Below are 12,266 nucleotides of genomic sequence, written 5' to 3'. Positions count from 1 at the left end.
CCCGCGCCTAAAAACGGGACAAATTGTACCAACTGGTCCTCCGGTCCTACACGGAAAACAACTTGTTGCGAAGCCACAACAGGAGCCTCGGACTGGACGGATTATACAACGACGAACCCGGCAACGACAAAGGAATAACGATTTACGCATTTTCTCATGGAACGTGCGCTCCCTGTACAAAGATGAAGCTGCTGTACAGCTAGCCGATACCCTGTCCCAACATAGGGCTGATATAACAGGGGGGGGGGCAATATAGACTCGGATCACTTTCTCGTTGGCATGGTGCTCCGAGCTCGAATAACATCACCACCCAGAATCCCCTCTAACAATCAGGTGAGAGTTAACACTGAAGCCATCCACAACACAGCCCTCCGCGACACCTATAAGAGTTAAATAGATGCCGCAATAACCGCAGTCAACAGAGGACTTGGAGATGAAGCATAAACAAATTACCTTCACAATCACCTAAGAAACGTTATCATTGATACGGTCACAAACATACTTGACCCTAGCCGCAAAAGGAGTCGGAACGGCTGGTTTGACGATGAATGTAAGCTAGCACCGGAACGGAAGTAGAGAGAAGTTTTAAGAAATTGTGTGGCCGAAAGCAGAAGACTACTGCGGTGGATAACCGAACAATTTTGACAGAGGCTAGAAAAAGGTCAAATAACTCCGCAAGAGAAATAAAAGAGCCACCAATTTGAACATTTCGTCACGTACATTGCAAAAAAGACTAGCTGAAGCAGGAATGAAGAGTTATTTTTCCAAAAAGAAGCCTTTACTGCGTACAGCCAACATTAGGAAATGACTCTCATCTGCAAAAAAATATATTAACATGCTGGAATCGTTTTCTAATAGAATAATTTGGTCGGATGAATCAGAATTTGAGTTGACAAATTCAAAAAAAACGTAATAAAGTTTGGGGTGAGCCTTACCAGAGACTAAAAACCAAAAATATTATAGCCACATGGTGGCGGTTCCCTAATAATATGGGGAGGGCTGGTGAAAATTAATTCAAGATTGACTGGAGCGTCAGCCCACTCATTCCCCTCTATGATCCTATGCCCGGGAACCCAGAGGAGAGTGACCTTGCGCGTTGCGCCCAGAGGGTTCAGCGCGTCTCTGCACTGCCCCACCAGCCTGGAAGATGTCGTCGCTAAGTACAAGGGCTTGATGGCCGCATGGCTATCTCGCTCCAGCCATCGACAGACTTCCAATATCGCCAGTACTTCCGCCTGGAATACACTGGCGAAACCTGAGAGACCATACGACTTGGATGTGTGTATTCGAGAAAACCCCTGCACCGACTCCACAGGCCATCTCCATCCGTCCATAAAGAGTATTGTGCCATAGTCTTGCAACAAGTCGCCGGTCTTCCACTTTGCTCTGGTTGGAAGGTCCACAGCAAAGTTTCTCGTGAAGTTCAGCTTGCGTGTTGCATAGTCCGTGGGGGATGCTCAGATTTCCCGAGGTATTTCATCTAGGATGTTGCTGTGGCCATAGGACTTCTCTGTCCAGCATCCGGACTCACGTAGTCTGACAACATATTTAATGTGGAAGTCTAGGGGGAGGAGGTGCAGGAATACATTGAGAGCATCTGCCGGGCAGGACTGCAGATCCCTAGTAGCACGTGCACACACGCTTCTTTGAATCCCATTAAGCTTCATCCTATTGTATTTTCTCTTCAAAGCCTGCCACCATAGCATAGCAGAATGGGGGCTGCTTTATACGGTCGAGGAAACGTACTGGTGCTCCTGAACGCTGATGATCTGACCAACACAATCGAGGTAGTGCTAGGGAAAGTTGGCCATTTCTAGAAGATACCACGAATTTCAGAGGAGCGTATGTCCATACAGAAGGATCATGAGCAGGTCATGGTTTTCGAATAGCTTTATATCATGGTAAGCACGAATACGACATGCTTCATATAATGGCGATACCCCAGGCGATAGAGGATGGATACTACTTGGTCCCACGAGTAGAAGTCAACATAATTGCGCCAAACTTTAATCAAGAAGATTATTTCGAGCTTGATGCAAAGGAACTTGTGGCGTGCCATTTGCAGGAGAATAATTTCCTCTGTTCACTGAAGTATACAAAAAATATGAATCTAATTCCACAGTCAGAAGAAGCGGGTGTCATCGTGGTTTCTACACCGGCGCAGACAACCGGCAACTCAAGGTAATCCGGCTCGACAGACCAATTGTTGAGAAAACTTTTCTTTTGTACCGCTCCGGTATCTGAGATAAGTTTTCGGATAGGATAATATTGTTCTTAATGGTTGTAGGAAGCAATATTATTGGGTAAGGGAGAGTGCAAATAAAAATACGAACTAAAATGTTCGTCTGAATTATTTGTTCATACTGCAGTATCTGCATTTCGTTAAAGTCTTACATTGCAATATTTACATTATTCATAAATTCTGTCTCTCTCTTCTCGATCTGTTGAACATGATTCAACAACAATAGAACCGTACGTTAGGATTGGACACACTACCTCGGTATATATCTAGAGAACCATCTTCGGCCGGCGACCCCATTTCTTTGCAATGGTTCTCTTGCAGGCATAGAAGGCTATACAGGTCTCTTAACCCTCAGTTCTATGTTCAATCTCTAATTTAGCTTTGGATCGAGGATTACACCCAGATACTTTACATTAGAGGAAAGAACCAATCTTTGTTCATTTAGCCGTGGTAGATGGAATTCAAGTATCCTTGTCTTGGTGGTGAATAGCATCAGTTGCATTTTGGTTGGGTTTGTGCTGAGTCCGCATCTTGCGGCCCACAGGCACACTTTTCGCAACGCTCCTTCCATGATGTCGCTCATAATGGACGGAAACATCCCTGACACTAATATCACCAAGCCGTCAGCATACGCCACCACCTTCACCCCACTACTGTCCAATGTACATAAAATTTTGTCCATTACTATTAACCAGAGCACCAGTGAGATGCCGTCACTCTGCGGCGTGGCTCTGTCCACAGCTTTGGTCAAGTGGTTGCCTCCCAGATCCGACAGGATTATCCTGGTATTTAGCATAGAGATAATCCAATGCGTGAAATACCCCTTCAATCCAATACCCGTCAAGGCTTCCTTGATGGCGTTCGTACTGACGTTGTTAAAAGCTCCCTCTATATCCACGAAGACAGCCAGCGTATATTGCTTGTGTTGCTGTGGCCGCTCAACTGTGTCAATTACCTCGTGGAGGGTGGTTTCAGTGGATTTTCCTTTGAGGTAGGCATGCTGGGAATTAGAGAAAGGCTCCATAATCGTCCTTAAGTGAATGCCCAGGACCCGCTCTAGGGTCTTAAGCACGAAAGAGGTCAGGTTGATTGGCCGAAAGTCCTTCGCGGACTCATGACCGCGCCTGCCCGCTTTCGGAATGAAGACCACCCGTGCGCGCCTCCAGAATTGCGGTATGTATGCTAAAGAGATGCAGCTCCGGTAAATCTCAACAAGGCACGGCACAACCCTTTCCTGTTGCTTCTGTAGCATGACTGGCCTTATGCCATCTGGGCCTGGAGATTTGTATGCGGAGAAACTGTTTATAGCCCAGCCGATCCTATCCTCTTGAACAGCTGGAGTTGCTGCAAACCCTCCAAGCAAGGTTCCGACTGGCAGTCCTCCTCGCTGGCGGGAAAGTGCGTTTGAACCAGCAGCTTCAGGGTTTCGCTAAAAGATTCCGTCCAGGAGCCTTCCGACTTTTTAGGCTCTTATGTTCCTTGGGCAGAATCTCACTGATCCTCACGAATTCACTGGTGCTTTCGATGTTCTGACAATAGTCCAACCAAGAACGCCTCTTGGCGGTCCTGATGGCCGACTTGTACTTCTTCAGGCAGTCCTTGTATGGCTGCCAGTATTTTTGCCTGTAGAAGATTTCTCTGGCCAGCTTCCTGAGGCTAGAGAGATCCTCATTCCACCACGGCAGCAGGGTCTTTTTGCTGTACTTAGTAGGGCACGAGACTTTAAAGCCGATATCGAATGCCTTTTCCAGAGCCCCGACCTTTGACCCTATTTCGTCTGTCGTGTCAATCTTACCAATTTGCGCACCAGAGAGTTTGTTCTTAATTACCTGACCAAACGTTCTCCAGTCGATCCTCCTAAAGGGCTTGGAGACCTTTTCGGCGAGATCTAGACTGAAAAGTATCCAACTGTGATCAGAGAAGGATCTCTGATCAGACACTCTCCAGTCCTCCACCATAAGAATCCCTCCTCCCATACGTCGCATTTCTGCGAGCAGGGGAAGGTTGGTGTACTGCCCCTGTTACACACCGATAGGTTTGAAGTAATAATAAAATCAAAGAATGACTCTCCTCTTTCGTTGATTTCGGAGTTGTCCCAAAGCGTATGCCTTGCATTAGCGCCACAGCCTATCAGCACGTTGGCTTTCCTTGTTGCTATGGTGTTTTTCAAATGTTGTAGTTCTTCTGGCGGAGCTGATCGGTCGCCAGCCATGTAAGCCGGGGAAATGTACACGTTATTTGCCCCCGCCTGCTTCAGCTCGACTACGACTAGGTCGCCGGAACTCAGGTCCAGACACAGAAAAGCGTGCAGACTCTTCCTCACGAGAATACATGCTCTAGGTCTATCCTGATCAGCGTCTCCTGTGCTGTGGCATAAATTAAAATATTTGCTTTGGAGCCCTTTGATAGTTCGGTCGCCTCCGACCACACTTTATAGTCGGCCCGCAGGCACTCCTCGTTTATACGGAGTAGTAAAGGCTGGCTGTTTGTCTGAGGTTTCTCCTCCCTGATAACAACCCCGTCGTCCATGGGAATCCCGGGGTTGTGAAGGCGCAGGAATTGGAAAAGCTTGTCCTTATCTATGTGGATCTTCGGCAACCAGATGCGAGCGACCGGTCTCCTGGGAATCTCGTCGTAAGGGATGACCTTGAGCTTTACGCCCTCCCAGGCGTTGCTGAACTTAGCAACACATGAACCGAGAAAGTCCTTAGAGAACTTAGAGAAGCTATTATGTGGAACCCACGGACCACTTGAGAGAAATCAAAGTGGGGGATGAGTCCCGCGTGTTTGCCTTCGGTGTCCAGGAGATGCTCATAGACCATACCCGGCAGCCTGGCTTCAACACTGGTCCACACCGCCGGCACTAGTTTGCCGCTAGCAGAATTACCATCCGCCAGCGCCACACGTAAGTGGCTGCTGAGCACGTCGCTGAAGTTCTTCGCAGTTCGTGGCCCGTCGGCTGACGGTTGCTGCGCAATTTCCTTCGGATGTTGCTTAGCGTCTGCGCTCTTGCCTCCAAGAAGTCTAGCAAAGGTGATAAAAAAATAAAGGAGCACATCCCAGATATTAAATATGATGTTTTTCGACACCTTTATTTGTAAAGGCTAAACCGATCCGAACGAAATTTGGTGGGCACATGGGAGCTATGAAATTCCACGCATACAGCGAGTGGCATAAATTTAGGTGGAGTTTAAAGGGGGGCTCCCCATATATGCAAAGGGGGGATTCAAACATTTTTTTCACCGGATATAGTTGTGTAACGTATCAAATGAAAGGTCTCGATTTGAAAACTGACATTAGTTTTGGCATAAATTGCAAAGTGCGTGAGTAAGGAGTCAAAATATACCCACTTGAAGTGAGACAGGACTCATTTTCGGAAACTACCCAACCTAAAAATCCGAAAAAAATCAGGCTGGTGCGCCTAGATAAAATCTAGGCCTCAATATATGTCCCATTCCGATATCTGGTCAAATAAACTTACTAATAGTATATTATCAACTTTTAGAAATTGACTAAAAAAATCCCTTTAAGTTCATCCTAGGTGTACTAAATTTTGCACCGGCATAGAGGACACGTGCCATACACATACACATGCCAAGTTCCATGAAAATCCAACTATTAGTGTCAAGGTTATAGAAGATCAAACTTATCAATTTCGTGCTAATTAACAGCATCCTAAGCCATGCAAATAAGATGCTGACGTCATAATTAACGAGAATCATTGAAATTCGAGTGAAATATTAAAATTCCATTCAAGAAGAATCTAATTCTCCTTAGCCCTTTTTAAGGTTTTGTGTAAAAACAAAACCGGTTTACTGTCTGCCTGTCTGTCTGTCTGTATGTCTGTCTGTCTGTCTGTCCATCACACGCATTTTTCTCGGAGATGGTTACAGCGGTCGACATCAAATTTGGTATAAAGGTGCGAATTGTGAACGCTCATGCATACAGTGAGTTGCATCCTGTTACGTCGAATTTAAGGAAGGATCCCCATACATGCAAAAGGGGGGTGCAACATTTTTTTTCATCGAATATAATCATGTGGGATATCAAATTAAAGGTCTTGATTATTGCTTTTCAAAGCCGGTCTTAGTTTTGACATTTGTTTGAAATGTGGGGAGTGCGGGGGGTTGAAAGTAATCATTTCTTTAAGGGGGCCATTCTCACAAACTACCAAACCGAAAAATCTGAAAAAAATCAGAAGGCTGCCATTATATGGTTCCTAGGCTCCGAAATATAATACCTTCCATACCGATATCTGTTCATATTACTATAATTTTTAGTAATTGGCTGCAAAACCCCCCTTAAGTTCATTCTAGCACCGCGAAATTGTAGTGATGCAGGCTATAATGTATAGGATGATCTTACCAAGTTTGGTGGAAATCGCACTATTACTAACAAAGTTATAATCCGTCAAAGTTGTTGCTTCCTTGTGAATTGAAGACTATGAATGTCAATATCACCCTAAAGTGGATAGTCTCACATAATATATGGATATATTACGTGCTACGTACTAAGAAATACACAAAACCCTTCGTACCTGAAGCATCCAGCTTTCGGTTTCCTGACTTGTTGAGTTTACCGGCACTTTATTTTGTCCGCAAAGTTATTATATGCCAGTCCCCCCGTTACTGACTTGAGGCACAAAAGCGTGGCCTGTCGGCGGGATGCTTATTTGCGGACGCTCCTTGATGGTCAGTTTGGCCATCTTTTTAGGTTTCTGAGACAACCCTACTAAACTATGTCATTACAGACCCCTCTTAATTCTCACCCTGAAAGTAACAACACTTACCTTAACAACTAATTTATATCTATCAAATCGGTATGTATCTGGTATACCTGTGCAATAAAACAGGAAACGGTACTGTCACCACCATCGAATGTTTATGAATAAAAGTCCAGTTCTACAATATTCATACAATATTCATGTTTATTTAAAATTCTCTCTTCATCAATACAATTGGCTACACAATAGCAGCGAAAATCATACTCAACTTACAACTAATCAACTTGCCTATATACTAAAATATCCCATTATGCACGTATATTAGTGTTGTTTCATATTTCGTATTTCATATTTCATATAAATATAATTACTTTATATTTCAATCATTTACAAAATTTACACGAATATTAATATTAGTTGAACATCAGCAGAGACGCACGGACCAACAACAGAATTCGCTAGCGTTTGGTATATTAGTATCAGTGGGTATCGTGTCGTTGTTTATACATATTTCATAACTAATTTAATTTTTTTAATCGGCATCCTTGCTCGGCGTACCGAATGCGGTTCTCTATAGAATTGGCTACACAGAAGCGACTGCAGTTTTTAATGATTGCGCCATTTTGAATAATTATGGCTTATATACATATTAATACGTCCCATGCGCCCACAATACATTAGTCATAAGAAATAACTCATCGCGGAGGTACTGGAGGACCGGATGAATAATTGCAAGTAATCCTTTGAAGCCTGAAAGCCTATGGTTTAGTATTCAGCTAAGTTCGAGACTAATTGACTCCGGTATTTAATTGCATTTTTCAAAATCAATATTCTGAACAAATTTTCTAGTGGAGGCGTAGGCTCCAATTATTTAAATTGGTTTGACACAAAACTCTGAAGATATAGATTTTTTTCTATAATTTTTGGCAGAGATATTATCTTTCTTTTAACAGAACCCGAATCCTTTACGGCAGTTTTCCGAATTTATCTTAACAATGTAAAGGAACGGTTGAGAATTGGAATTTAATGCGAAATTGAATATATTTTCGAGATTACTGGCTTTCGTTGCGCGTCTTATATACATACGAGTACATACCTGTTCCGTTTTTCAGCATATAATAAAGGCCAGCTATCTAGAATGCAGAAAATGAACTCTATCTCAAACTTCGTCGTCTAGCGTCTGCCAGTTTTTCATACGTAGTATACTACTTGCATCAGTATTGAATTTATTCCAATTCCTATACAAATTGTCGTTGAAAGCTTCAGGCCAAGCTAAAGACGGAGAAAAGATACAAAGATCTGAATTCACAAATCAAAATGGCTCCATTCAAACGTTTACAAGTGATGCTTATATTTATATTAGGTTTCGCTATGGATCTTAACAGAATACTCCTTAAATTGTATGTATATGTACTTCCTTAATATAGTTTATATAAATAATATCCTCGTTTCTTTGTATGCATGTTATTTTTATTGTCCGCCCCTTCACAATGGCTTGTCGAATCCTTTGTGAAATAGTTACATTGTTAAGTGTTTAGTGTGGTTTGCTTCGTCTATAACTCCTGTCAAATTTACTGGGTAATAATTTTACAATAACTTTTCAATTATCTTTTGTATTTATAGTAGAATAACGTGGAATGTTGCGTTTCCTCCAAATGAGCGCTGCTGTAATATGGTCTTGTTACTGGGAAACATAAAAACATAAAGGATACCAATCATTATAAACGAAGACAAAAGCTGCGCTTATTTGCGCGGTTTTCAAAAACCCGATAGGCTTGTGTTACTGGAAAACTCAAAGCGAAACTGACATAGCCGAATAGTTCGTTAGGTATTAATGTTTATATATATGAGGATTACAGTATTGTAATTTCTAGTATAGTTTGGTGGTTACGATTCTTAACTAGTGCACTGAATGGAACACGGTGTCGATTTCGGAAAGACTTCGCTCCCGTCCCCGCATTAGGATTCCAGAGTCTACTGGCCACTTGTTCGCCCGATAGTATTTGTCTTTATACATTGTAGGACAATTTTGATTCTGTAATGAAAATTGAAAAATAATAGTAATAACTCATTGTTTAATATATTCTATTCTAGAACAGCGATAATCATGGAGATGCAGTAGGTATAGAATCATCGATTTTAGCAAACTCAAATTAACTGCATCCTAAGCCATACAAATAAGATAATAATAATAATTTACCAGCGTACAAAGTCGGCTGGCACGCAGTATAAATGAGGTCATGAATCGGCCGGAGGAATTTCCACCCTTCCTCACTGCGGGGATTACCCACCTTACCCCTAAGAAGGACACGGTGCAGGACCCCGCTGACACAAGACCGATCACCTGCTTACCAACCCTCTACAAATTCATCACGTCCATTATTAGTGGAAGGATCAATGGGCACCTCGAGACCAACAACATTCTGTCCGAGAAGCAGAAGGGCTGCCGAGTTGGGTCAAGGGGTTGCAAAGAGCAACTCATTATCGACTCGGTTGTTGTAGGACAAGCAACTAAAGGCCAAAGAAACCTCTTCAGTTGCTATATTGATTATGCCAAGGCTTTTGATAGCGTTCCGCATACCTGGCTAATCGATATCCTACATCTGTATCGCATTGATCCGAAACTAATAAAGTTTTTGGCGACAGTCATGGAAGGGTGGCATACCACATTATCGTACATTTGAGGGTGCTAATACCTCAGAGCCCATCCGTATATGGAGGGGCATCTTCCAGGGGGATTCGTTGAGTCCCCTTTGGTATTGTATGGCACTGAACCCCCTCTTATGGCTAGTAAATGATGCTAGGGGGCATGGTTTTGCAATAAAATATGGCCTACGTGCTAAGTGTGAACTGACACACTTGATATACTTAGATGACATCAAGCTGTATGCTGGGACTGACAACCATCTTAGAAGTCTGTTGCGAATAATAGACATGTTCAGTCGTGATATTCGGATGGAGTTTGAATTAGACAAGTGTCGAATTCAAGCCATCCGCAAAGGTCATTACGAGCCGCATGCCGGACATAGCATTGGTGACCTCCACATCGAAGTTATCACCGAGATAGACTTCTATAAGTACCTAGGAATTCTGCAAGGATCCCATGCTCGAGTTGGTGATCTGGAGGATGCTCTGCTGTCCAAATTCCTGCGACGTGTAAAGCTGGTGCTGAAATCGCATCTCTCGGGGAAGAATAAAATAAGCGCGTTGAATGCATTCGCTATCCCTTCACTGGCTTATGCATTCGGAATATTGCCGTGCACGAAGATCGATCTGGCAAACGTCCAACGGGGGATACGGACAACTATGTCCAAATTCCGAATGCATCATCCAAGCGGATGAACCTGCCTCGTGACATCTGAGGTAGGGGCGTGGTTGACGTGGCGGCACAACATCATCGCCAAAACGACTCGCTACGCGTTTTTTTTTACAGCAAAGAGAAAGAGTCCCTTGCATGCGGCTGTCTGTAAGGCAGACTGTGACTGACTCCACTTAACTTGAAGGATCGATCTTTCAATCCTATGAATGGGGTGAAGTCGGACCAAGAGCGGATCAATGAATGGAAGTCGAAGGCAATGCACGGTAAACACGTGAATTGTCTTTGGCAGCCATTTGTCGATTTGCATTTGTCGAACAGATGGCTGTGTGCTGGGGAGCTCCTTGCTGAGACGGAGGGGTTCATGTGTGCCATTCAGAGCTTATAAAAAGCTCATCATGAAAGAACGGGTGGAGAACGACCACTGCAGAATGTGTGGTTCGGCGTTAGAGACGTTGGACCATCTCATTTCTGGCTGTACTCTTATGGCACCGGTGCAATACATCACCAAGCATAATGCTGTATGTAAGGTTATCCATCAAAACCTTGGATACAAGCATGGGCTGATCACGGGAACATGTCCGGTTTACCGATATGAACTGCTAGCAGTACTTGATAGTTCTGCTTACAGCATGTATTGGGACCGGCAAGTTCTGACTGATCGCCACACTCTACACAACAAGCCGGGTCGCTCCGCGTATATTATTGATGTTGCTATCTCCCTATAGCAACATTGAACGGAAATACGTGGAGAGGAAGGTGAACTATGAGCCATTGGCTCGGGAAATCAAAGAAATTTGGCGTCTCGAGCGGATGGTTTTAGTTCCCATAATATTGTCAGCTACAGGTATTGTACCTGAATCCCTCACGGCTTCCCTTGATGTCCTGGGACTTTCGCACAGTCTGGTTCAAACCATGCAGAAGTACACCATTCTGCATACGTGCTCAATGTTGCGGGGAGTACTCGACGGATTCTCCCACTGACCTACCACCGGCCACCACCACCAGTGCCCCTTTAGTTTTTAAGTAGGTAGGATCGTCCGAGCCTAAATGCTTGGCACTTAGTACTAGTATTAGGTAAAATCCGGCATCTGCCGAGATTGTGATAACTCGGAAATAATCGTTGGAGCAACAATCCAACTGACTGATGTGTGAAAGAGGATTTCATTGAAGATTGTAACGGTACACTACAGGAGCAACTCATAGGAGGCGCTCGACCGAGAGAGAGAGAGAAATGTAGTAATGTACAATTATTAATTTAATTTGCACGGAAATTGATTGATATGTATTCTTTGGCTTCAAATAGATGTATCATCAACAGATTTCTTTGTTGGTTAACATCCAAATTTCAGTCCTGCCTCATCTTAAGTTTAACTCCCCTAACTTTCAAATGATATCAAATTCAATATCAAAAGATCCTTTGTAAAGTACTGATCGAGACTATTCGTTTGAAATCCAACACGGCTCTGTTCGTAGTAAAAATGTTCAACCCCTATTCGCTTATGTAGCTCTCATACGCATACATTCATTTTTTCATTAGTATGATTGATGCTAGGAGGATGCGCGGAATGACGTATATGCGCAATCATTTTCCTTCACCTCACAAATTGAAGCCGGTGGACGAGTCTTCTTGGTTTCTATCGATACCGTGTCTGACACGCTCCCTACGGGATCTGGAACTCCTGTTCCTTGATCTTATCCCGATCTCTCACAGTAAATGCGTGGAAGAATTTTTTAGAGCCTAACACGTCCAGTGCTGGATACGCTACCTGCTTGATATTTTGAATATTTTCGCTGGTGCTGTGCTGGACACGCTCTTTACTGAAGGCGCAAGCTGCTGGTTCGTATGAATGCAGCTTTATTCGATAGACTCTTACCCCACAATGAGGAGTGGGGGAGAACGAGACGACGAGCTACTATTTGTCACAATTACTGTGAAAGCATGGTGATCCGCTTGGAAGATTTAAGTCAGCATTAACCAGCTC

General features: G+C 43.6%; 1 protein-coding gene across 1 annotated transcript in view; it reads right to left on the bottom strand.

Annotated features, from left to right (window-relative positions):
- Positions 1–7,182: 7,182 nt before the first annotated feature.
- LOC119658419 (carbonic anhydrase-related protein 10) overlaps positions 7,183–12,266 on the bottom strand; it is a 180,170-nt gene continuing 175,086 nt past the window's right edge. Inside the window, exon 8 of the mRNA XM_038065814.1 lies at positions 7,183–9,000. Within this exon, the coding sequence (XP_037921742.1) occupies positions 8,866–9,000 (135 nt within the window). The 3' untranslated portion in view covers positions 7,183–8,865. The remainder of the gene's footprint in view (positions 9,001–12,266) is intronic.

Source organism: Hermetia illucens, chromosome 5, assembly GCF_905115235.1.
Source record: "Hermetia illucens chromosome 5, iHerIll2.2.curated.20191125, whole genome shotgun sequence".
Taxonomy (NCBI): Eukaryota; Metazoa; Arthropoda; class Insecta; order Diptera; family Stratiomyidae; genus Hermetia; species Hermetia illucens.
This window is presented reverse-complemented; position numbering and strand designations above follow the sequence as displayed.